We start from the raw sequence: 25,831 nt of genomic DNA on the forward strand, positions 1-25,831 counted from the left end.
CTGTCTGTATTTTAATTTGTTTATCTATCTATCTATCTATCTATCTATCTATCTATCTATCTATCTATCTTTCTATCTATCTATCTATCTGTATGTATTTTAATTTATTTATCTGTCTGTCTGTCTGTCTGTCTGTATTTTTATCTATCTATCTATCTATCTATCTATCTATCTATCTATCTATCTATCTATCTATCTATCTATCTATCTATCTATCTATCTATCTTACAATTAATGTATTTGTTTAACTTTCTGTCTGCTGTCTGTCAGCTGTGCACTAATTGTTGACGATTTTAGCTAAATTAATTCCCGCCTCCTTCCTTGTCATTGGTCAAAACTATCTGCTTCGCTCTACGATTGGCTGGTAATTTGAGACACTTGGCCGTGATTATACAGAAACGAGCCTTGATCTAAAACACATCACGGCGTTTATACACAACACTTTGTTCCAAATTGATCACAGAACCCTGTATTTCAATTGTATCTGTATCTTAAAGATGTATTTTGTGTATCCAGTTTTCACTAACCAACTAACCAATCGGCAGGCAAGAGGTGGGATTTGTTTGCTAAAAACAAGACAATGGTGCCAGATCCGTAAAAATTAAACAGGATTTTTTTTCACGACACAGGACGGTTATAATATTCTGTTTCTTTGTAACATAATACGCTGTGTTTGACTTCCCATTATACACTATATATATATATATATATATATATATATATATATATATATATATATATATATATATATATATATATATATATATTAGTTTGGAAACATCAAATTAAATAAAACAAAATCCTTGATATCTCCTTATATATATATATATATATATATATATATATATATATATATATATATATATATATATATATATATATATATAGTTAAAACCTTCAAAAGTTCTTTATTATTTTTTTACTTGTTTGTATTCTTTCTTATAAGGTTGACTGGGCGGTTTAGACAGACCTGGCAACCTTGACTGACGCCTAACAGGAAGTTCACGGTTACGTTGTTTACCTAAACTTCTGTCCTATCATCTGGGAAGGATGTTTGCTGTAATTCAGTGCCGTAAAGCTCCAAATACGCCGTTACGGTGTTAATCTTTGTTTGCGGCACAATTACGGAGTCAGAACCAATCCGTCTGAGGAGATATTGAGTTTAAAGCTGGGTGTTTTTGAGAGCTAGCATGAGTGCTAAGGTCCCACGAGCCGTGTTTGTTTACAATGAATCAGCTGATTAGGGTTCATTGTTCCTCACGTGAGATTTCCCAACGAGCTGCTCGTGCACGCTGTTTAGAATCTTTATCACAGCTGTTTAGCTGAATGTGAGGAAGAAGAAGAGGAGGAAAAGGAAGAAGATGCCGTGCACTTGTGGAAACTGGAGGAGGTGGATCAGACCTCTGGTGGTGCTTCTCTACATCCTGCTCCTGCTGGTGGTTCTTCCTCTGTGCATATGGGAGCTGCAGAAATCAGAGGTCTGATTCATTATTAAAGCACAACAACACCCTCAAACACACACTTGTTTATCCTGAAGTGTCTGACATGTGTTCGGCGATTATGGTGTTCATTTGTTGGTTTGTGTTGTGTTTTTATTGTCACTTGTCTTCGCATGTCTTCAGGGGAAAGAATCAGAATCAGAATTATTTTTGTTGGCCAGGTGTGTTGATGTTGACACACACAAGGAATTTGGTTCCAGCTGTTTGGGACTCTCAAAACTACAGATATAAATAATACTATAGAAGACGATACAGACTATACATGACAAGACGATACAGACTATACAAGACAAGATTATACAGACTATACAAGACCTGATTATACAGACTGTACAAGATGATACAGACTATACAAGACAAGATTATACAGACTGTACAAGACGATACAGACTATACAAGACAAGATTATACAGACTGTACAAGACGATACAGACTATACAAGACAAGATTATACAGACTGTACAAGATGATACAGACTATACAAGACAAGATTATACAGACTGTACAAGACGATACAGACTATACAAGACAAGATTATACAGACTGTACAAGACGATACAGACTATACAAGACCAGATTATACAGACTGTACAAGATGATACAGACTATACAAGACAAGATTATACAGACTGTACAAGACGATACAGACTATACAAGACAAGATTATACAGACTGTACAAGATGATACAGACTATACAAGACAAGATTATACAGACTATACAAGACAAGATTATACAGACTGTACAAGACGATACAGACTATACAAGACCAGATTATACAGACTGTACAAGATGATACAGACTATACAAGACAAGATTATACAGACTGTACAAGACGATACAGACTATACAAGACAAGATTATACAGACTGTACAAGATGATACAGACTATACAAGACAAGATTATACAGACTATACAAGACAAGATTATACAGACTGTACAAGATGATACAGACTATACAAGACAAGATTATACAGACTGTACAAGATGATACAGACTATACAAGGCAAGATTATACAGACTATACAAGACAAGATTATACAGACTGTACAAGACGATACAGACTATACAAGACCAGATTATACAGACTGTACAAGATGATACAGACTATACAAGACAAGATTATACAGACTATACAAGACCAGATTATACAGACTGTACAAGACGATACAGACTATACAAGACAAGATTATACAGACTGTACAAGACGATACAGACTATACAAGACAAGATTATACAGACTGTACAAGACGATACAGACTATACAAGACCTGATTATACAGACTGTACAAGATGATACAGACTATACAAGACAAGATTATACAGACTGTACAAGACGATACAGACTATACAAGACAAGATTATACAGACTGTACAAGACGATACAGACTATACAAGACAAGATTATACAGACTGTACAAGATGATACAGACTATACAAGACAAGATTATACAGACTGTACAAGACGATACAGACTATACAAGACAAGATTATACAGACTGTACAAGACGATACAGACTATACAAGACAAGATTATACAGACTGTACAAGACGATACAGACTATACAAGACCAGATTATACAGACTGTACAAGATGATACAGACTATACAAGACAAGATTATACAGACTGTACAAGACGATACAGACTATACAAGACAAGATTATACAGACTGTACAAGATGATACAGACTATACAAGACAAGATTATACAGACTATACAAGACAAGATTATACAGACTGTACAAGATGATACAGACTATACAAGACAAGATTATACAGACTATACAAGACCTGATTATACAGACTGTACAAGATGATACAGACTATACAAGACAAGATTATACAGACTGTACAAGACGATACAGACTATACAAGACTATACAAGACAATATATACTATACAAGACAAGATAAGACGATACAGACTGTACAAGACAATACAGACTATACAAGACTATACAAGACAATATACACTATACTATGCAAGATAATACTTATGTTTATGTTCTGTAAAGCTGCTTTGAGACAATGTCTATTGTAAAAAGCGCTATACAAATAAACTTGAATTGAAAATTGAATTGAATAATACAGACAAGACAATACAGACCATACAAGATGATGTACACTGTACAGGGCAATACAGACTGTACAGGACCATAGAGACTATACAAGATAATACAGACAATGTGATACAATATAGATGTATATTTCAAATTATGTAGAGAAAGAAGAAATTGTCTTAAGTCATGGAACAGCAGTGATGAGTATTGTTGGGAACAGTGGTGATTAATGATGGGTTGGTGGGAACGGCAGTGATTAGTCATTGTTGGGATCAGTGGTGATTATTGTTGGGAACAGTGGTGATTATTGATGGGTTGGTGGGAACGGCAGTGATTAGTCATTGTTGGGATCAGTGGTGATTATTGTTGGGAACAGTGGTGATTATTGATGGGTTGGTGGGAACGGCAGTGATTAGTCATTGTTGGGAACAGTGGTGATTGTGGATTGGTCAATGGGAACAGTGGTGATTAGAGATGTGTTGGTGGGAACGACAGAGATCAGTAATTGTTGGGAATAATAGTGATTAGACGGTGTGGTCAGTAGTAAGTAGTGATTGGACAGTGGGGATAATGGTGACTAGTGATTGGAAAGTGGTGTTTTTGTTTTTTGTTTTTTTAACCAGTGTTCAGTGATTGGTCTGTGGGAGCACTTGTGATTAGTGACTGGTGTTTTATTTCTCACTCACCACTTCACGAGAACTCCGGCATAGAAACAGTGAACACACTTTCCCTAATGCACGACTCGACGTCACAAAACAAAGTGCATGTCTATACAAGTCCGGGTCTCATTCTTGGCTAGTTAATAATCTATGAGATAATGAACACGGTGATGTCGATGATGGTGTTAGCATGAAATGTGAAGCTTCGGAGGCTGATCTGCGAGCAGAGCGTACAGACGACGAGGTGAAATAGCGGGCAGACTAAAGGATTAAAGCACTGCCGCAGCGCACTCTATGATTAAACAGCTGCTTAATACCACTGCGCCTCTATCGTCGGGTTGAACGACATTGTGGATAAAACACAGCTGAAGCTCACATACTGATCATAAACCTATAAATCTTGGTAATTCTTGATGCTCTCTGATGGTCTGTTCTGATCTTTCTGATTTTTTTATTTTCCAACTCACAGGTTGGCACCCACAACAAAGCCTGGTTCATCGCAGGCATCTTCGTCTTCATGACGATCCCCATATCACTTTGGGGGATACTTCAGCATCTCGTGCACTACACTCAGCCCGAGCTACAGAAACCTATAATCAGGTAAAAATCGCATCAAGTGTTGGGGTTGGGCCTGATAAAAGTTAGCGTTCGTACATCTGATATGATACGAGTGTGGATTTTCAAATCCCTGAATAAAATCAATCCCCAAGCTCACACCTATGCTGAGAATCAACATAACCCAGTGTTAATATTATTATTAACACTGCTATATAAAACTCCTGGATGTTTAACATCATATTAACGTTGTCCGTTGTCTTAAAGATATCTCGCTCGGTACCGATTAGCGAGCGTGATTTGCACGGGGTCAGGAACGAGTCACTGAGTCAAATCAGCAAATTAGACTCGGCGTCAGCCGAATGAACCACCAACCCTTGAAACGACGAAACGCCATTAAATGTGAAATATTTACTTTAGCTCATGCTCATGTTTCAATGATCTGTTACACCTTCGTGTCTCTTCTGTCTGTTTCTTTCCAGGATATTATGGATGGTTCCGATATATAGCTTGGATAGCGTAAGTGTTATTTCGTTATCCTCTACGAATCCTCGTGTTCGCTTACCGTGCCGTGTCTGAGATGTTTTACGGGGTTCGTTTGCATGTCTTTTCCATTGGCTCTGTGATCCAGGGCTTTACATCCAGGAAGTACGTGATGTCGGGTTAAGATCATCTAAACTCCTACTTTCTGAATCGCCTTCTCAGTTCAACTCAAGGAAATACAAAGCAAAGTGTATATAAAGTAGAGGAAAGACACTAGAAGTAGTGCAGCTATACAAGATTTGTAGTTATATATTTATATTTTTTTGGACTATTGACAAGTAAGTATTAGTGTTAGTATGTTGACTTCTAAACTGTAAACAGTAAACCAATGTAAAAACAATCACCGTAACTCTGCTTCAGTCCATGCTAGAAGAACAGCCCCGACATTTCTGGTGTTAAAATGTCCAAGCGTCTCTTTCCGACTCTAGTGGATTGCCCTGAAGTACCCGAGCATCGCCATCTACGTGGACACGTGCAGAGAGTGCTATGAAGCCTACGTCATTTACAACTTCATGATCTTCCTAATGAACTACCTGGAGAAGCAGTATCCCAGCCTGGTGCAGATGCTGGAGGTGCAGGACCAGCAGAAACACCTGCCCCCGCTTTGCTGCTGCCCGCCCTGGCCCATGGGAGAGTGAGATAATCTTTATATAGCTTCTGTAGAGCCGTTCGAAACGAGACAAATAAGATCTTTAAACAATTACATTTATGCCGTTTGGCAGACGCTGTTAACTAGAACGACTCACTTTTTTATCTCCTTTTATACAGAGTGATTGAGGGTTAAGGGCCTTGCTCAGGGGCCCAGCAGTGGCAGCTTGGTGGGCCCCGGGACGCAAACTCGCAACCTTCCAGGAGTCAGTAGTCTAACACCTGAACCTCTTAGCTACCACATCTCTCATAAACAAAATATACATCATTTACACAAATGATCCTGATCAAAAGTTTACACCCCCTGGCTCTTAACCTGTATCAAGTTGTCTTCATGAGCATCGGGGAACCTTTTGTAATAGTCGTGTCCGTGTCCCTCGATCGTACTCCGCGTGAATCGATGCATCTCAACATCATTGTAGCGCCAATCGGAATGGAGTCATATATACAGAAAATTCTAGAAAAGAAGAACTCTAGAGCAGTGGTCCCCAACCCCCGGGCCAAATGGTACCGGGCCACCCAAGGAACATTAAATTATTTCCATTTACTGTGGTGAATTTCTCTCGGGTTTGTGCGACTTTGCGTGGACGAGAGGTTAATAACCGTGAGCTGAGAGACGTCACCTAAAGCCGCACCAATACCGCGCATGCGCAAAATATCATGATATCGGGCCGGGTTTAGGTGACGTCTGGAGCTGAACGGCTGCAAGCGGCAGTGGTGTTGTAGCTTTGGTGGAGAGAAGTTTAACAGTGATTGGTGTACGTCTATATTGTGTTTGCTCAAATTTAACCCACAAATTAGCAAAAATGAGCATGAAACAGACGTCGTTAGAAAGTTAGAAACTCTGCCGGTGTTCTGGATTAAAGTCATGGCGGAATACCCTGAGATTGTCACCACAGCACTTAAATCCCTATTGCCATTTCCGACATGCTATCTGTGTGAAGCGGGGTTTTCTGCAGTGATGGCAACCAAAACAAAACAACGGAATAAACTGGACACACAAGTGCAACACACTTCAGGTGTCATTGTCTCCTGTTACCCCAGATGGAACCGTCTCGTTGTAAAGAAACAAGCTTAGAGTTCTCATTGATTTAGCGTTGTGGTGAGTTAAAAAGGCATGTTTAAATACAATTAAATTTAAATTATTGTATAGACCCCACCCCCAGCGGGCCGCGGTAAAATTATCAAACATTGACCGCGGTGAAAAAAAGGTTGGGGACCACTGCTCTAGAGGACTTTTTTGAAAGAACACTGGGCTCTCAGGACAAACTCATAAACATGATATTAATCAAAACAAAGGCTTCTATTCTTCTTCAGTGAGTGATTTAATCATCTGGAGGAAGAGGAAGATCAGTTCTCCTCAGTATTATTACAGTACTTGCTTGTAAGATGGCATCCAGTACTCTGTAGAAATAAAACCTTGGATTATTTTCATATCCTTAATAAGTGCTACTCTTCAGAACAGTCATCCGTGGACTTGACCTTAATGACTCAGATCTCATCTCTGAACGTTTGCTGGGGGATGTGGTAGCTTAGTGGTTATGGTGTTGGACTACTGATCAGAAGGCTGTGAGTTCAAATCCCAGGCCCTCCAAGCTCCCACCCCCAGGGCCCCTGAGCAAGGCCCCTAATCCTCAGTAATTGACTCTGGATAAGGGCGTCTGGCAAAATGCTACAAATGACTGAGACTTTGCTTCATCACAACAACCACCGTTGATTAGTTTCCTGTAAAAAAAACCAAACCACAACACCCTGAATTGTTTTGTTTTTAATGAGTAGTCTAGTAGTCCTGATGAGGTAGAGGTTGAAGTGTGCAGTGTGTGATTGGTGTAACTGTGTGTACAGGGTGATGTTGCTGAGATGTAAGCTGGGTGTTCTGCAGTACACTGTAGTGAGACCCGTCACCACAGTCGTCGCGTTGTGAGTTACCCACCCAATACTCTCTGTCTCTCGCTCTCTCTCGCTCTCTCTGTCTCATTCTCGCTCTCTCTGTCTCATTCTCGCTCTCTCTGTCTCATTCTCGCTCTCTCTGTCTCTCTCTCGCTCTCTCTGTCTCTCTCTCATTCTCTCTCTCTCGCACTCTCTCTCTCCCTCTCTCTGTCTCTCTCTCACTCTCTCTCACTCTCTCTCACTCTCTCTCACTCTCTCTGTCTCATTCTCGCTCTCTCTGTCTCTCTCTCACTCTCTCTGTCTCATTCTCGCTCTCTCTGTCTCTCTCTCACTCTCTCTGTCTCATTCTCGCTCTCTCTGTCTCTCTCTCACTCTCTCTGTCTCATTCTCGCTCTCTCTGTCTCTCTCTCACTCTCTCTGTCTCATTCTCGCTCTCTCTGTCTCTCTCTCGCTCTCTCTGTCTCTCTCTCTGTCTCTCTCTCTCTCGCTCTCTCTGTCTCTCTCTCATTCTCTCTCTCTCTCGCACTCTCTCTCTCGCTCTCTCTGTCTCTTTCTCTCTGTCTCTTGCTCTCTGTCTCTCTCTCTCTCTTTCTCGCTCTCTCACTCTGTCTCTCTCTCTCTCGCTCTCTGTCTCTTTCTCACTCTCTCTGTCTCTCTCACTCTCTCTCGCTCTCTCCGTCTCTCTCTGTCTTTCTCTCTCCCTCTCCTTTCCTTTATACCTCAGTATCACAAATACAAGTGTATAGCTCTTTTTACAGCCATGTCATCATTTCTCCTCTTCAGAAATCCGAGGCTAAAGTTACAGGAACCTCATGATGGACTGTTAGCATGCTAATATTTATTTATTTATCTCCAGGATCTGTCAGCTTTGTGGGGTTTACGATGAAGGCAACTTCAGCTCCAAAAACGCCTGGACCTATTTAGTGATCATGAACAATCTCTCCCAGCTCGTACGTAACCACTTTATTCATCATCCCTCCTCCCCAGGGTCCGTCCTCAATGCAAAAGCGCACGAGAATTTCAACTCACAATAAATACACGAATAAGTCAAATATTTTTTTTAGCCTTATTATCATCGTCATCTCAGTTTAGATCAAAAATAGAGAACAACCTACAATTCAAGGTCACTTCTTAGTCCTATTCAAAATGATCTAAACAGGAGTTAAAGAGCAGTTTTTTAAGCATGTTATATTTATCAGAACACTTTACCCCCCCAGTTACTGGTGTTAATCCGGCACCTGGTGCTAATTTCTTTAATCACCTGACAAACCCTATTTAACTGGCAGCTTAACGTTCCAGTTTTCCCCTGACATCGCAGGACGGTGAGTCGTTTTAAAGTGACGGAAACCCTCCGGCAGCAGGGTGTCCAGATGAAGGCCAAAAGGGATAGAACCTTTCAGCCATAACAAGAGAAGTTCGTAGTTCCAAATCTGTGATTTCTAGAATATTGCATCTTTACAACATCACAAACTCATTCAAGACACCCAAGAAGCTTGGTCGTCCACGAAAGACATAAGCAAGAGAGGACAGGATAATGCAGAGTGTCTCAATGTGCAGTCGGTTCCACGGTGCATCCGGGATTGCTCACCGGTGAACAGAGTAAGGCTCTGTCTCGTCGTACAGTGTCTCGACCTTTAAGAATCAAAAGGTTAGACTAATCTTTGTTGGACTGATGAGAACTGGTCCAAAGTTCACACTTTAGTGATGAAAGCAAGTTTAAATTTAATCATTCGTGTCCGATGGGAAACATTACGTTCGTCATACTGGGAAAAGACTGAACCCAATGTGTAAGCAGGTGGAGGGGGTTTGGGGATGTTTTCTGCAGCAGGATTCGGACATCTTATACTGCTACATGGCAGAGTGAATGCAAATGTTTATTATTGCCAACATGCGGTTCCTTCCCTGCGTTCATCACCCAATCAGCCAGAGATTTTCATGCGCGACAATGCCCGCTGTCACACAGCAAAACTAAAGCTAAAAACATTGAAATGGTGAAATGGCCAGCCCAAAGTCATGATCTAAACCCAGTAGAAAACCTCTGGAAAATCCTTGGCAACAAAGCTATGGCCAAGAAACCAAACTACAGTCACAGAAATTTGGACTGGAAGAAGAGTGGACAAAATCACACCAGAGCAGTGTGACACACTAGTGACATCACGTGGTCCTAGTTTGTGATCCGAAACGCTTCTGGTAATGGTCCGTAATATATCGTGATCAGATATTAACAATCAGTAGCTCCTCTTAGTACGCTGCCTCGACTTGCCTCGGCTTACCTCACTCCTCTAACGTGCAAAGTCTGTTATAAAGCAAGGCTCGAGGTCTCCATGGCATCCAGGCTGGTTCTTTAAAGCTATGTGTAAGTTCTCCGTATGAGTAACTCTGTATATTACAGCCTTCACTGTTTTTCCTCAGTTTGCCATGTACTGCTTGGTGCTGTTCTACAAGACGTTAAGAGAAGAACTCGGCCCCATCAAACCGGTGGGCAAATTCCTGTGCGTCAAACTCGTCGTGTTCGTGTCCTTCTGGTAAGAAAATATTTATTATATCATGCATCGAAAATGTGTAGCTTCAGGTACGAGCTGAATGGTGGTGGAATTAATCTGGTATCACCTACAAGAGCGTTTCACACTGCTCTTAACTCCAGGGTCTCATCATTTTTGTCTCTCTCTCTCTCTCTCTCTCTCTCTCTGTCTCTCCCTTGTCTGCCTGTCCCTCCATCCATCTTTCTTTCTTTTTTCCCTCTGTCCTAGTTTGTTTGTTTCCTTCCTTCCTTGTTTGTTTCCTTGTCTTTTTCACCTTTGTTTTCTTGCCGTTCATCATCTCCGGAGGCTTAAAAAAAGAAGGATTTATGTGACCCAAATGCCCTTACATATTTATCTCATTTATACAACCGAGCAGTTGAGGGTTAAGGGCCTTGCTAAGGGGACAAGGAGTGGCAGCTTGGTGGCGCTAGGATTCAAACTCATGACCTTCTGATCAGTAGTCCAACACCTTAGCCTCTAAGCCACCACGTCCCTGCGTTATGTAAAACGCTCATGGTGCTGTATATGTGATGATGTACAGCGAGAGACGTCAGATTATAAAGAGGGGTTAGTATGAGCAGTGTGAAATGTGCAACAAGATGACACAGGACTGAGATTACTGTCACCTAGGAACTTATTTCAAGTGTTATTTCAAGCTTTATAATATGCCAGCGAATGAACCTGAAGGATTTGAGTGCACGAGAATTTATTTGAAATGTAAATGAAGTTCGTTGGAAGGTTTCGTCTTTCCCTTCCAGCTTCCGTGTAGGCACCGACCTCGTGATTTCTCCACTCTACATGATAATTATTCTAACTGTAAAGATTCATCCAAACATTAACTTTCAGTCATGTGACCTAAATCATGTTCTGCTCCATAATGATGATCATAACAGCGTCAGACATGAATGTGTCGATCTCTCTCTCTCTCTCTCCCTGAATTGTAGTTCAAGCAATGGCTTGGAAAACAAATATATTTGGCAATGAAACAGTACTAATATATATATATTAGTTAAATAACATGTTAAAAACTGCCCAGCATTAATACAGACCAGTAAACCAGGGGCGGTTCTAGGATTTCATCTTTAGGGGGTTTTAGCCCTCGGTGAGAATTTAAAACAAGAAGAGTTCTATATTATATATTTTATGACAACTCTGGTAATAAGAATAGTGGAATTTCACTGCTTTTGGTTGCCGTCTTTGCTTCTTTCCGCCGATTAACGTTATAGATAAACACCTCCAGCTCTGACTGCGCGTGCACGCTGCGTGTACCTGAGCTTCTCCGTTCAAATAAAGCAGACCGCTGAAGACGCACTTTTGAAAGACTACAACACACACGTGTAAAAGCAAAGTAAAACAAAAAATCGCTCTTGGATCAAACTGATAAATAATTTTCTTTCCCATCGACGACATGTCCTGCATTTTAACGTCATTTTTATTGTTTATTTATGAAAGTAAAAATTATCCTTACAGTTTTAGGGTGGCTGAGATTACAGACAGGGGGCTGAAGCCACCCTAAAAAAAAGGCCTAGAACTGCCCCTGGTTTAGGGATTAGTTAAAGGACACGAGCCTGCGATATCTCTAATGCATCTCTAACTAGATCACAGGTGATCAGTGCAGCCTGTGTGATTGCCTCAAATTGTCTATTTGTGTAACTGTGTGTATTAACACACTAATAATGCTTTCTCTCTCTCTCACACACACACACACACACACACACACAGGCAGGCGGTGCTCATTGCGTTGCTCGTGAAGGTTGGAGTGATTTCAGACTCTCACACCTGGGACTGGGACAGCGTGGAGGCTGTGGCCACCGGACTGCAGGTACTATACCACTTACCACTGTTCACTCACAACTGTTCATCTGGCTCTTTATTCCATCTGCTTAAATAAACCTGCTTGTGCTCTGGTCTGGATCCAGGACTTTGTCATCTGTGTGGAGATGTTTCTGGCAGCCATTGCTCATCACTTCAGCTTCACCTACAAGCCGTACATACAGGAAGCAGAGGAAGGCTCGTGCTTCGACTCTTTCCTGGCCATGTGGGACATGTCAGACATCAGGGCCGACTTCTCTGAGCAAGTGCGCAACGTCGGTGAGTCGCTGATGAGCTTCAGGAAGTGTCGGAAAGAAAGAGAGACAACGGAAGAACAAATTAAAGACAGGGGGAGGATGGGAAGGAAGGAAAGAAAGCGAGAGAGACAATGGAAGAACAAAATAAACTGACAGACAGATGAGGAAGGAAGGAAAGAAAGAGAGACGAAAGAAGAACAAAATAAACTTACAGACAGATTAGGGAGGGAGGGAAGGATGGAAAGAGAGTGAGACAATGGAAGAACAAAATAAACTGACCGACATGAGGAAGGGATGAAGGAAGGAGAGAGAGAGAGAGACAAAGAAAGAAAGAAATAAAGAAAGAAAGAAAGAAAAATGAGGGTGGGAGGGAAGGAAAGAATGAAGGAGGGAGGGAGGGTAGGGAAGGTAAGACAGACACTGAAAAGACAATTAAAATAACAAAATACAGGCAAAAAAGGGAGGGAGGAAAGAAAAAACACACGTTCCTGTAGTGCAATAAAAGCTACAATCAACAGCAGCCAAAATAAACACAGTTAGAGAGAGAGTGAATAAAACAAAATAAATGACAGGTGTTTTAACAGAATTCTGTTCTATTTATTATACTGTCTGCTTGTTCTCCCACAGGACGGACGGTTATGGGCCGCCCCAGGAAGAACTACTTCAGCGGTGACTCTGAGCACGATGAACACAGAGGGCTGTTGTCCTCCGGCTCTCAGGACGCCGCTGTCACAGAGGCTTCCTCCACTCCTCCGTCTCCATCAGGACTCTATCAGGGTCTGGGACACACTCGTCCCCCTCACTCACGCTCGGCCCCTGCCGAACTCTGCTCAACACCCTGGGTGGGAGACGTAGACGACGTAGACGACGTGGACGACATCACACCCACCGTGCTGTCCGGGGATCGCCAAACCCAGGCGCACACGCACTACGCTACGATCACTTAACACACTGTTCACGTTTATCCCAGTAACTCATTCACGGAACAGCAGGTTTAAAGGGCACACAGGTCGTGGGGAGGGGTTCGTCTGCCTGTTTCACCATCAGGTTTTAATTCTTTTTAATAAGAATGCAATACATTTTTTTTTGACTAAGCACATCATTAAAATATATATAATATATATATATATATTTTATAAATTGCAAAACATTTGATTGACAGCCGGCCCTTCTGCGGAAACGCATGCGTAACATGTTCCACAGTCACGCTGTGGCCTTAGTGTTAAAATCGCAGTTAATCAGTTAACTGAATTGTCCACACACACACACACACACATAGTGCCAAAGTGCTCAAAACCGGTGCAAAAAGCTGAACAGTGTATTTATGACGAAGGGCACAATATACACCAAATGCATGAAGCTTTTGTTTCCTCACTCAGATTCTAAGCAAATAATAGTTGCATCATTTCCTGTCATGCCCTATTTTGAAATACTAATACCTTAGAAGGATATACTGTTCCTATTCTTTTATGTTTTTGCTCGATTTGTTTAATGTTTTGTTTTAAATCACACCTGAACTGTTTGTACAGCTCTAACGTGAAAAGGAATAATGTTTTTGTTTTGTTTTTTGTGTCTTTGCTACAAGGCTAATGTTGCTAACAACTAAGCGGAGGTGCCAATATTTAGTTTAGATGTAGCATTTACAGATTAGGTCTCTGTACTAGAGCAGCACATTCAAGGTTAAAGGACGTATAGAGGTCTTTCTCTGCTTGCTAGAGAAAGTGGTAGAACGACATGATGTGGTAGAAAAATGCTTAAAAGGATGTTACTGGATCTGAGTTTTCATAGTTTTATCTCGAAAATGAATCGCTTTCTGTCTTAGGACATTGTTTGCTATGACTTTAAGCACCAACCTCAGTTTATGGGGTGTGGCCTAGAGTTAAAGGCGGGGTTAAAGCGTCAGATTATTTGGAGGTTAACATGCAGATTTGATTCATTATTTTAATTTATATATATATATATATATATATACGTACGTGTATGTATATGTATATACACACACATATATACGTGTGTGTATATATATATACATATATATACACATATACACACACACACATATATACACGTATATATGTATATATATATATATATATATATATACATATATACATATATACGTGTATATATGTGTGTGTATATGTATGTGTATATATATATATATATACGTGTATATATATATATACGTATATATATATATATATATATATGTGTATATATATGTGTATATATATATGTATATATATATGTATGTATATATATATATATATATATATATATATATATATATATATATATAATGTGTATATACGTATATATATATATATATATATATAAAAGTATATATACGTGTATATGTGTATATATTTTTTAACTAAACAGTTCATGTCAAAGGTTATAACTGAATCAAGAATAGCTTCTGAGGCACGAGGGGGATTATGTGGAGTCAGTGTTGGTGACATTAGCTTTGTGGCTCTGGTACAAATAAAGATCTAAATATTTTGGACAGAGTTTTGGCTAATAGATAGATGACTTTTGGGGGGGAAATTGAAGAATCGTGATTGAAATGATAACAAGCTTTAAGAGAGAGAGAGGAAGTTAAGTGGACTGTTTTTATACTTTTTGTTTACCAAGTAACAGAAGAGATTATTTAATCTCTCTCTCGCTCTCTCTCTCATATATATACGTGTATATATAATGTACATTAATGTAAAATCTCTAATAATAATAAAATAAATAAATCAGGCTTTCCTTTCAAATGTTATTCATGTGACATATGTCACTTATAGACCATTAAACATAACAGGACTATGGAAGAACTGGTCAATGTGCTGGTTGTTTAATGATCCCACTGGTATTGAGGGTTACAAAACATTCCTACGTGCAAAAACACGTCCACGCTAAAATTAAAGGGGCGGTCCTTTTAGCATATCGCATGCTGGCTGTGGATCAGACTTGACAGCGTATCTGAAATACCACATATTGTATGATATGCCCTTGATAAAAATGATCCTGATTAAACAGGACTAAAAGCATTAGTAGATTTAAGCTCTCAGACAGATGCGTGCTGTAACCAATCAGCAACAAGCATACGTTTAATAAGGACCGCCCCTTTCTGTTTAGCGATCATGACTGCGGTCACCGGTTCCCTGGCTACGTTTTTAGTTTGTGTTTCATTGCTTTTGCACTTACAGGCCACCGTACTTTTAACATTCATTTAAAAGCACATGATAAATACAGTCTCGGTGTAAAAAAAAAAAGTCTGTATTTTAATTTTAAAAAAGTGATTTAAAGATTGTAATAGTTATATAATTGTAATGTTCCTGGCATGCAGAGAATGTGGCATGCTTCTTCATTTCTCTTCTTTTTCAGGTTTTCCTGAACCTGAATTTAGTCCTGACCCTTTCAGATGGGCAGAAAGGGAAAGTCAGTGTTTATGCATTGCATTCCACATCATGTACATGATTAAGGGCTGTAAAAAGACACAGCGCTCCTTTAAGAGATTCCTTTACAGACTTAAGTAAATATGGACCATATCATAATGCCTCTCTTTTCTGTATGAAGGATTACTCGGTCAAGCCCTTTCCCATCCTTTCCCTTAATGTTCTCCAGTCTCCTCCTCTTCCAGCTCTTTGATGGCTGTTATGGAGATGCTGCTCTTGTGAAACTGGACACTCAGCCTGACCCAGTCACCTGTTTTCACCACCAGAGGGCGCTGGAGGATCACGGCTACCTGCTTCCAGTGTGAATCCGACCTGAACGTGCTCACGCACGTGTCGGAGTCGAGGTAGACGTGGTACCACAAGGGGATGGCTGTCACCCTGCCTGAGGCGTTCACTCTAACCTGCAGCAGGAACAGGAAACCCTTATTTGGCAAAGGCACACACTAACACACACCATATTTATCCTCTCATATAGTTTAATAGTCTATAAGAGCCTTAATAGTCTTTAATGACGGGACAATAATCGGGAGTGAGCCCAAAAAACAGAGGCAGGTCTAATCCAGCAAACAGGACTTGAAACTACACAGACAGGCAGCTTGTGTACGTTTAATCACGTGAGAATATCCTCATCCACATCCTGAAGAGACATCACATTCCTCTTGGTCTATGATGGCAAAAAACGTTAAGAATTTTAAAAGAAACCCCCTTTACCCGGACGTCTCTGTTGGTGTAGTTGTTGGTACTGTTCATGAGGTCGAGGACGAACAACTCGGACGGGTCGCTGAGGTGTCTGCACTCCAGTGTGGACAGATCTAAAAACACATGAACAGGCACCTGGGGAGAAAATAAATAAATAAATAAATCAAACTAACGTTGAATTACTGCTAGTGTGAATCCTGTGTTTGAAAGTTTGAGGGTGTTTAGGGAAGCTTACAGTGAATTGGTTGATAAAAGGAGCAATGTTGAAGCCCAACGTGGGTTCTGTTCCCTGCACGGCGCTCTCCTGGAGCAGCGTGTCCGATTCCACCAGCATGCCGTGGATCACGATGCGTTCGGGGAAAATGCGGCCACCTTCCTCCAGGAGACACCTTTTTTTTTAATATATAGTATATAAAACATGGAGACCAGTTTCAGAGGACTAAGGTTTCATCAAGCCAAATCTGACTGAATTCAGTTCATTTTCATCTTTATCTAGACAGGATCATTATTCGACTTGATCAGCTATGCTTCGGTCTGTAGTAGTATCTCCAAACATAAGCATGTTATTCTAGTCAATACTTTTCCAAAGCAAGGCACTAGTTATTAAAAGTGACCTAGCCTGAGGGTTAAATATCTTCTGAGTTCCCAAGCCAAGCTGTTCTGTGGCCTGAGTGTTTTTCTGTGTTACCTTGCCTGAGCATCACTGTGCTGATGTTTTACAGGAGGGACTACAGGGTCTATCTGAGAGTTGCCCACCAAGACCAGGGAGTTCTGCATTTTTACCTAGACCTGAGTTTAAAGAATTTTCCTTTGGAATGACAAGTCAATGGATTTTACTTAGCTAACAGAATAAAACAGACTTTACCTGGCAGAAACTTGGCTTTTCTGGGTTTTCCCCATCAATGACCTGCAAATTCTGTATTTTACCTTGCTATTGAAGTTTTACCCCACCAAGCCATGGCTTTTCTAAGTTTTACCCCACCAAGCCATGGCTTTTCTAAGTTTTACCCCACCAAGCCATGGCTTTTCTGTTTTACCCCACCAAGCCATGGCTTTTCTAAGTTTTACCCCACCAAGCCATGGCTTTTCTGTTTTACCCCACCAAGCCATGGCTTTTCTAAGTTTTACCCCACCAAGCCATGGCTTTTCTGTTTTACCCCACCAAGCCATGGCTTTTCAGTTTTACCCCACCAAGCCATGGCTTTTCTGAGTTTTACCCCAATAAGCCATGGCTTTTCTGAGTTTTACCCCAATAAGCCATGGCTTTTCTGAGTTTTACCCCAATAATCCATGGCTTTTCTGAGTTTTACCCCACTAAGCCATGGCTTTTCAGAGTTTTAGCCCACCGAGCCATGGCTTTTCTGAGTTTTAGCCCACAGAGCCATGGCTTTTCTGAGTTTTAGCCCACCAAGCCACGGCTTTTCTGAGTTTTAACCCACCTGAGGGGGTAAATGTTCTGAGGCTTTTACCTAGCTAGGGTGGCCTTCTCCATGAGGTTTTGTCTGAGCAGACCACAGATCTCTATGCAGTCCAGCACGATGGCGCTCCACAGCTTTTCTGAGTCAGGCTTCTGTAGCACAGCCGAATCGTCCATCACGTGGCCGAGCCAGAACTCCAGAGCGTCCTTGTGCACTCCGTTTTCCCGGGCCAGGAGCTGGAGGAGAGCCCGGTGCTGTTGCTTCTCCACCGAGCTGTACGCTCGCACCGGACCTAATCGCGCTGCTATCAGCGAGAGCACGGAGAAACCTTCCGACACATCCAGCACGTATAGCGGACCCGACGAGGACCAAGATTCCTGTTTGACCTCTGACTTACGTGACTCGAAGAAGGACAAAAGCTTGGCCATTGCTTTCCGGAAGCACTCGTGATAGTTGGTGTTGTTGAGAAGAGCGATTTCAGAACACTCCAAGGTAAAGGACGGAGCCGGAACGTCCTGGTGCGTCTGGAGGCCGGCCAGAGCGCTGCAGAGCTCCAGTTCAGGATTTAAAGGAGGAGCTTCAGCAGAGGCAGCTTTATCCATGCTGCTGATACGGATCGTTTGGTTTCTGCTCATTACTCCGGTGCAGGATAACCTCAAATAAGCATCTCTGCAGGAAGCTTCCACCAGCAGTTCATCACCTCGCTTCACACCATAGTCTGGAGACGAGAACATAAGAGTTTTATATTATACCACAGCTCTGTTCTCCGACCCGATTGGTCAGAAGGTGTTGAGCGAATCGCAGGTCTATATTAATTTAGCCGTTTCTATCGTTACATCACTTCGACAATCACGTTCTTGTATGTCTTTTAAGCACAGATTAGATTTCTAATCCAAACTGAGATTTGTAAGACAAAGTCGGATTTGCATCGCTGCCATACACAACTCAAAGCAGTCTTACGAGATAAAACTGGGTAGATGGCCTGCTCCCAGCACGTGTCTTCGTCCGGGCCAGTTGAGATGCTGTTCTCTTGGTCCAGGTGTAGCTCAAACCACAAGGCCAGAGCGTCAACGTCTCCATCCTGGATCACGTGGGCATGCAGCTGAGCAGCTTCCCTCAGACTCAGACCCTCCAGCTCCTGCAGCACACGCAATCATGCACGTGATTACAGTTCATGTGAAGGTGAGAAAGTTCTCAGAGCTTCTGTGGGCAGTTTAATAGCATCGCATTGGTGTGATCCATAAGCCTGGGTTGTCCCGTGTTTACCATTTACAGCATTTGGCAGACTCCCTTCTCCAGAGCGACTTACATTATCTCATGTTTATACAGCTGAGCAATTGAGGGTTAAGGGGCCCAACAGTGGCAGCTTGGTGCACCTGGGATCGAACTCACAACCTTCCGATTGGTAGCCCAACACCTTAACCACTAGGTTACCCAATTTTATTTTGGAGTACCATAAGCAGTGTTTCACAAACCCCGGTCCTGGAGTTTAGTCTTGTCTAGAACTTTGCTTGTGTAAGACAAGAAGAAACATAGGGTCTTGTATGGAAGGATTGAACTCAGGCTTGAGGATTATTGATCAGGTTTGAAAAAAAAAAAAAACAAGGACGTTATACGCTCTGGGATTTCTTCCTGCAGCACACTTGCTGGAAGTCTGTGGTGTATCTGGGTACCTGTGGGTTGTTGAAGTCTATGTGCATCACTCTACAGGGCTCTGTGAGGGCGGTGAAGCCTCCCGGCAGACGGCTCAGTCTCTCCGTAGTGTACGGCTCGGACGACTCGTCTGCGTCCCCCGAGCATCTCACGGGACTTCGGATTTGTCCTGCTGTGGCCAGGTCCAGTCCTCCTACTGTACTCACGCACAGCCTGCACCAACACGCACAATAAGCCCAACAACTCAAATATTAATGTCTATTCATACATACATGACCCCTGACCTCTCACCTGTGGTGTCTGCGGATCTCATGGCACTCCACGGCCATGCAATACACGGTGGCGCCGGCGGGTATGACTCGACCCGTTTGGGATGGATTGGACAGCGGGACATCTTCAGCGGTCTTTCAGGAAGTTAGACATTTCAACAGTTCCGTTATATCTCACTGATATTAATGACACGATGAATCAATATATCGCTATGAGCAAAAGTGTAATGTATGATGACGTACAGAAATGACTCCGTGGCCCATTAGAAATACGCTAGAGAGACATAACGATTAAAGGTGGATCAGCTTACAGGTGGTGGTAGGAGCAGGTGCTTCCAGGCGTGTATCAAACTCTCCATGATTCCCTCCCCGAGCAGTCCGGCGTCCACCGTTTCTGTCACAACCAAAGACACCCTGATGACAATAAAATTCACAGAATTACTCACAACGACTGAGATCAGATTCATAAGATGCAACAATTTTCAAATTCTAATTTTCTTGGCCAACATTACGACATGCGTTTTTATTTTTTAGTGTTCATCATAAATTTTGTGACAATTTGTTTTAACCATGACAATTTCCCTTAACCTTAACAAAAATATAAAAAATATATATATTTCAGTTAATGTAAAAAAAAATCACAATATATATACATACATACATATATATATATATATATATATATATATATATATATATAATTTTTTTATGTTATTATCATCATATATCTTTTTTTTTTTACCTTAATGTCTATATAAATATCTTTTTGTTTTATTTTTTATACCTCTAATTTTTACAGTTTAAACCCCACCATAAAAATAACGGTTTAAATTTTTTTATGCCATGTTTTTTTTTTTTACATTCCTGTACACTTTTTTACTGTCCTGCCATAAAAATAAATAAATAATTTTTTTTTTTTTTTTACCAATCATTAAACAATAAATTATTAGTTAGTTAGTGTACAGCTCACCTGTTGGGAATGTCTCTCGGGATCTCCATGTCCAGTGATTTCTTGTGTAGGATCTTGATGCTCTCGGCCATGCTGTTGGCCGACACCACCTCGCACGCCAGCTCGTACATGGTCTTAGAAAGCTCGCAGGCGTACACGTCCCTCGCGCCTGCTTTCTTTGCGCACATCCTGAAAATTTACAAAGCGCACGTCTTTTTGCGTGGTTTTCATGGCGGCTGAGGCGCTTCCTCCCAAACCTCCTTAGTTACTGCAGAAACAACACTGTATCGTATTGTAAGTTTTGGCAGAGAGATGATAATTAAAAGTAAAATGGTTGAACTGTAACCATGACGACAGCAGTTTAACTAGTTTTTTGCTAGTGAACATCGTTGCGGATACCTAGTCAGAGGAGCTGCTTTTAAAAATGGTTGCCATAGTAACCAAGAGTGGGTTAAAAGTAAAAAGCTGTGTAGAATGTAAGATATTTAAAGAACCGCTAACCTATCTGTCTAAATTCTGGAAAGAGACCCCAAAAAGAAGGTGAAATATAACGGCCATCATAAAACACGGTGATCGATCGTGTCGATGTCTACAGGCAGGATGTCAAGGCTCTGTGTGACTATGACACAATGACAGGAAGTGCTGTGAATCCAGCTGAGTACAGCTCATACCCGAGGATGCCCGTGCCTGTTCCTATGTCCAGGACGGTTCCGCAGCCGTCCTGCACCGCCCTCTGTATAGCCAGCTGGTACTTGCGGTTGCGGCCGCTGTCGTTAAGCATCAGGAAATGCCAGCGCTCCACCAGCCAGTTAGCCACCCTGTAGAAGTTCTCCTTGGCTTCGGGGAAATCCGGCTTCAGTTTCAGGGCTTTGTAGAAATGTGCTGCAGCCTCGTCCCTGAAACCCATCCTGAGTGAGATACACAAGAAGGGCGTTAATGTTCCTTTCTGCCACTGCACAAAGGAACTACAACTAACCAGAGACTAGGGTACCTGAAAAGATGCTCGCCCATGCTGTTGACGATCACCTCGTCTTTAGGAAACAACTCCAGCGCTTGTTCGTAGCAGTCGAAGAGCTCCTGAACACGACCCACGCCGTCCAGCTCATCAGCCCACTTCTGAAGCGTGAACCTGAATGAATCCTGTTGGGGCCGAGAGGTAAAGGAGATAAAGCAAATGGATAAAAACTTTGAAAACATTTCTAAAGGATTCTAAAGCATTGCATCCTTTTTTTTTTTTTTTACTAAGATTGGAGAATATATTCATTATAACGTTTCCCCGATTGGTGTCTCTCTTATTTCCTTTTATGGAAATCATAACTATCAAAAATTTCATTACTCGGCTGTTTATATGTCTAAACACGGCACACGCGTGTCATTATATGATCTAATTACTGTCTGGGTTTGTGTGGGGTAACAATGGTTATGATGAACTGCAACCTAGGTGTGATTAAGCTTGTGGGTCTGGCTTGTGATGAACTGGCATCAGATAGAGTGTGTTCCCAAATTCCTGGGATAACCCCGGATTCTGAGCAGCTGCATCACTGTCTGGTTTGGGAACTGCACCATCTCAGATCGCAAGACCCTGCAGCATATAATGAGGACAACAGCATTGTGGATGACCCCACACCCCCCTCACACACACTCTTCACCCACACACACACTCTTCACCCCCCCCCACACACACTCTTCACCCCCCCCACACACACTCTTCACCCCCACACACACCTCACAATACCTGCACTGTCTTTGGTCTTGTTCTGCACTGTCTTTTGTCCTGCACTGTGTTGTTTGTCCTGCACTGTGTTGTTTGTCCTGCACTGTGTTGTTTGTCCTGCACTGTTTGCACCAGGTTGCACAGATGCACTTTATGTATCTAGGACTAACTTACTAAGTCCTTATAGCCCTGTCTTTGTGTTATGTAACACCACAATCCTGGAGAAACGTTGTCTCATGTCACTGTGTACTGCAACAGCTATATATGGTTGTAATGACAATAAAAGCTACTTGACTCTTGACTTGGATTCTGCTGGATAAATGAATCCAGACTGGTGTGAATGTGTAGGAGTCTGAGTTCTGGGAAAAGCTCAGATGATGTTGGGGATTTCAGATGGACAGAACTGATCTTACTCTTGCCGGATCTTTCAGAGCTGGAGCGAGGTTTAGCGCCAGAAGGAAGTGGACGAAGGCGGTGCCGTAATCGTGCTGGAGGAGACACTGCTGTGCGCTTTGGAGAGAGTTGGACACCAGCTCGTTTCTAGCCGGATCTTCTCTCGGTGCTCTGCGTCTCCTGTTGCTCCTCTTCGCCTTCACTGCCGCACTGCTGCTGTTCGGCATCTCGGAGTAACACAGATGGATCACGATCGTGTGTCACTCTGAAACTCTTCCGGTCAAAAATTGCACATGAACACAAAGAAAGGAAAAAAAAAAAGCTTTCTTTTCTTTCTAACGGTTAGTTAATTAACCTGCACGCTATTAGCATCATCGATAAACCGAACATTCAAAAGCTGCCTTTAAATGTTCCCTAAACTACTGAAAAAACACGTCATTTATAAAGAACATTTTCGAGGCTAATTTTAAAATACAGTTTAATATTTTCCCTTGCGCCGCGTAAATATTCACGGCTAGAAACAAACTCCACCGATTCATTAGTTCCGCTTGAGGCTTGAAATGCTAAGCTTGGTAAGCTTAGCCAAACGCGTTTAAAATGCCGCCATCTTGAATAGGTCAACTTCGTGTTGTATCGTGAGTGCTAAATAAGATTTTCCGTTAAACTATCGCTAAAAAATATATTTATCGCTACAGCGGATGTAAGAATCTTCAACAGCACTTTAGCAAGGAATAATAAATCACTTCCATGCATGAATTTCAATATAAAATACAATGTGTTTGTTTTTTTTTATTTTTTGAAGGAAATCTATTATTATTATTATTATTATTATTATTATTATTATTATTATTATTTTAATGACGGCATGGACAGAAAGTGTTTTAGTATTTACCGTGTTACATTACAGCTCTTTAAAAAATATATATATATATATATATATCACATTGGATTTGAATGACAGCTGTGTTATTTTTGAAATAAAAAATAACTATTATTTAAAAATAGAAAATAGAAATCTAATCCATAACGTCTGCAGTCGTATAAAATATTGTCGGTGCAAATACACGTGTTTACATTCACATAAGTTTTTGTGAGTTTACGAGGAACTTGTAAACTTGTTTATATAAATAAATAAATTAATTAATTAAAATAAATAAATACATTTAAATAAAGTCAAGATGGTTAGATTTGTTATTTTTCATGTAAAAAAAAATTATCATTGTTTATAAAAAAAAAATAAACAATTTTCTGACCAAAACCCCTTGAACACACACTACCTCGTGGTTCTTATATACACGCGTCATACCAGAATCAGTTTAAACCGTGTCATTCCTTTCCAATATGGCGCACTTGTATCCGTGTCTGCGTCCCTACCTCCTAACGTCGACAGTCGGGCCTACGTCATTGCGTTACGTCCGCTCGTACGCACGCCTCGTCTCCTCCTACAAAGGGTAAAGAAAGAAGAAAAAAAACAGAAAGGTCGCGCGTGCAGTGGGAGGATCTTCTCGAGCTGCTCATTCTGTCATTGCGAATGTCTGGGCGACGTGGACCTTCAACTCTACACTAACTTTATTTTCTTCTTCTACAAAGTGTTTCATTTTATGCAATCTATAAAGCGAATCAGTTCTAATCCGTATAGACGCGGGTTAGGTTTTTTTTTTTTTTCTCCCTAGACAAACACTTTATTCAACTTTATTATTTATAGAAAAAGAGTGCATGTAGAAAAAGCTGTTGGACTTATTTTGGGGGGGAAAAAAACTGAAGTGGACTGAACAAAAAAAATAAAGCTGATGTAGAGTTAAACATCCGGATCTTTTTGGTTATTTGTTTTGTAGCTGGGCGTCTTGTTAATAGACGCCTAAGAGTGAATTCCGTCAGAGTTATTTATTAATAAGGGAATAGGAATCCAATAGAAATGGGGTTGCACCCGTTGGAGTTCAGTGAGTGTTACCTGGACAGCCCGATTTTCAGGGAAAAAATCAAAGCTCATGAAGCAGAGCTGGATAAAACCAACAGGTTTATTAAAGAGCTTTATAAAGACGGGAAAAATCTCATCAATGCCACTAAACGTAAGTTTGCACTCTTTTTTTATTCCCCTTATACTTCCTTTATGAGCTGAATTTATTATATTGCATCCAGAATTCATGAAACAAACAATATAAACGCTTTGTTATGAGCAAAATGGATCCTGTTTAATAAGCAAAATGTCTTGCAAAATGTTTTGTTTAAAGATTTCATCCAAAAACAATACTGGTGAGTGTTGGTGAGCTCACCTACACTTACCTGGGAACGGTTGCCATGTCTGTGAAAAAAAGAAGTTTAGAAAGGTTTTGGGTTAACGCTTTATTTTTCTTGTGATTTCCAGTTAAACAAACAAAAACAAGGTTATTCTTCTGTTTTTTTTTATTTTATTTTATTTATTTATTTATTTATTTATTTATTTATTTTTTTAGGTTCATTTTTAATTTAATCAGGATTTAAGATGTAACAGAGTAATACACCATTGTACACCTCCAAGGTTCTGGGTACAATCCTGAGCTCTGGTCACTTCATGGACTTTACTTGCTTTAGATTTCTCCTTCGGGATCAATCAATGGTGATGAGTTGTAGGTGTTTTTTTCCTGCCTCTCTTTCATAGTGAACTCTATATTGATCTTGAACAGGTTTGTTCCCAGTCGGTTCGAGGGACTGTGGCTGTCACAGGTTTTGCAAAGATTGAGCCGACCAGTGAGCAAAATACGATTCAGAGATTTGTCCTAAAGATTTAAGACTTTTATTTTGAAAGCATGTTTTCCTTTACCCCTCCATCTCCTAATAATGATGTTGTTCATTCCATAATCCCTCTTCT

At 41.0% G+C, this 25,831-nt stretch overlaps 3 protein-coding genes across 11 annotated transcripts in view; 2 read left to right on the plus strand and 1 right to left on the minus strand.

Annotated features, from left to right (window-relative positions):
- Nucleotides 1-972: 972 nt before the first annotated feature.
- On the plus strand, nucleotides 973-13,562 carry tmem184c (transmembrane protein 184C). Its single transcript, XM_027178521.2, has 10 exons — nucleotides 973-1,478; nucleotides 4,688-4,818; nucleotides 5,256-5,292; nucleotides 5,745-5,950; nucleotides 7,810-7,884; nucleotides 8,711-8,804; nucleotides 10,267-10,379; nucleotides 12,099-12,198; nucleotides 12,296-12,467; nucleotides 13,073-13,562. The coding sequence occupies exons 1-10, from the start codon at nucleotides 1,362-1,364 to the stop codon at nucleotides 13,390-13,392; spliced, it is 1,365 nt and encodes a 454-aa protein (XP_027034322.1). The 5' UTR covers nucleotides 973-1,361; the 3' UTR covers nucleotides 13,393-13,562.
- A 1,700-nt stretch (nucleotides 13,563-15,262) lies between these two features.
- On the minus strand, nucleotides 15,263-24,420 carry prmt9 (protein arginine methyltransferase 9). Of its 6 annotated transcripts, none has more exons than XM_027177695.2 (13): nucleotides 24,358-24,420; nucleotides 23,004-23,256; nucleotides 21,868-22,016; nucleotides 21,548-21,784; nucleotides 20,898-21,065; nucleotides 20,239-20,341; nucleotides 19,950-20,062; nucleotides 19,679-19,871; nucleotides 18,966-19,143; nucleotides 18,057-18,723; nucleotides 16,823-16,976; nucleotides 16,600-16,722; nucleotides 15,263-16,289 (listed from the first exon to the last, which is right to left on the minus strand). In XM_027177695.2, exons 2-13 carry the CDS (start codon nucleotides 23,208-23,210, stop codon nucleotides 16,044-16,046), a joined length of 2,538 nt encoding a protein of 845 aa, XP_027033496.1. In that variant the 5' UTR covers nucleotides 23,211-23,256; nucleotides 24,358-24,420; the 3' UTR covers nucleotides 15,263-16,043. The 6 variants fall into 6 exon arrangements, 5 of the variants coding, with proteins under 5 accessions (XP_027033496.1, XP_027033514.1, XP_027033490.1 ...); XM_027177713.2 differs by having other exon boundaries at nucleotides 23,004-23,210; nucleotides 24,358-24,376; XM_027177689.2 differs by having other exon boundaries at nucleotides 24,261-24,368.
- A 21-nt stretch (nucleotides 24,421-24,441) lies between these two features.
- arhgap10 (Rho GTPase activating protein 10) overlaps nucleotides 24,442-25,831 on the plus strand; it is an 87,606-nt gene continuing 86,216 nt past the window's right edge. For 2 of the 4 annotated variants that reach the window (XM_047812552.1, XM_047812553.1), the window contains exon 1: nucleotides 24,442-25,052. In XM_047812552.1, the coding sequence (XP_047668508.1) occupies nucleotides 24,899-25,052 (154 nt within the window). In that variant the 5' untranslated portion in view covers nucleotides 24,442-24,898. The remainder of the gene's footprint in view (nucleotides 25,053-25,831) is intronic. The other 2 variants (XM_047812550.1, XM_047812551.1) reach the window with 2 other exon arrangements.

This window comes from Tachysurus fulvidraco, chromosome 4, assembly GCF_022655615.1.
Source record: "Tachysurus fulvidraco isolate hzauxx_2018 chromosome 4, HZAU_PFXX_2.0, whole genome shotgun sequence".
NCBI classification, from domain to species: Eukaryota; Metazoa; Chordata; class Actinopteri; order Siluriformes; family Bagridae; genus Tachysurus; species Tachysurus fulvidraco.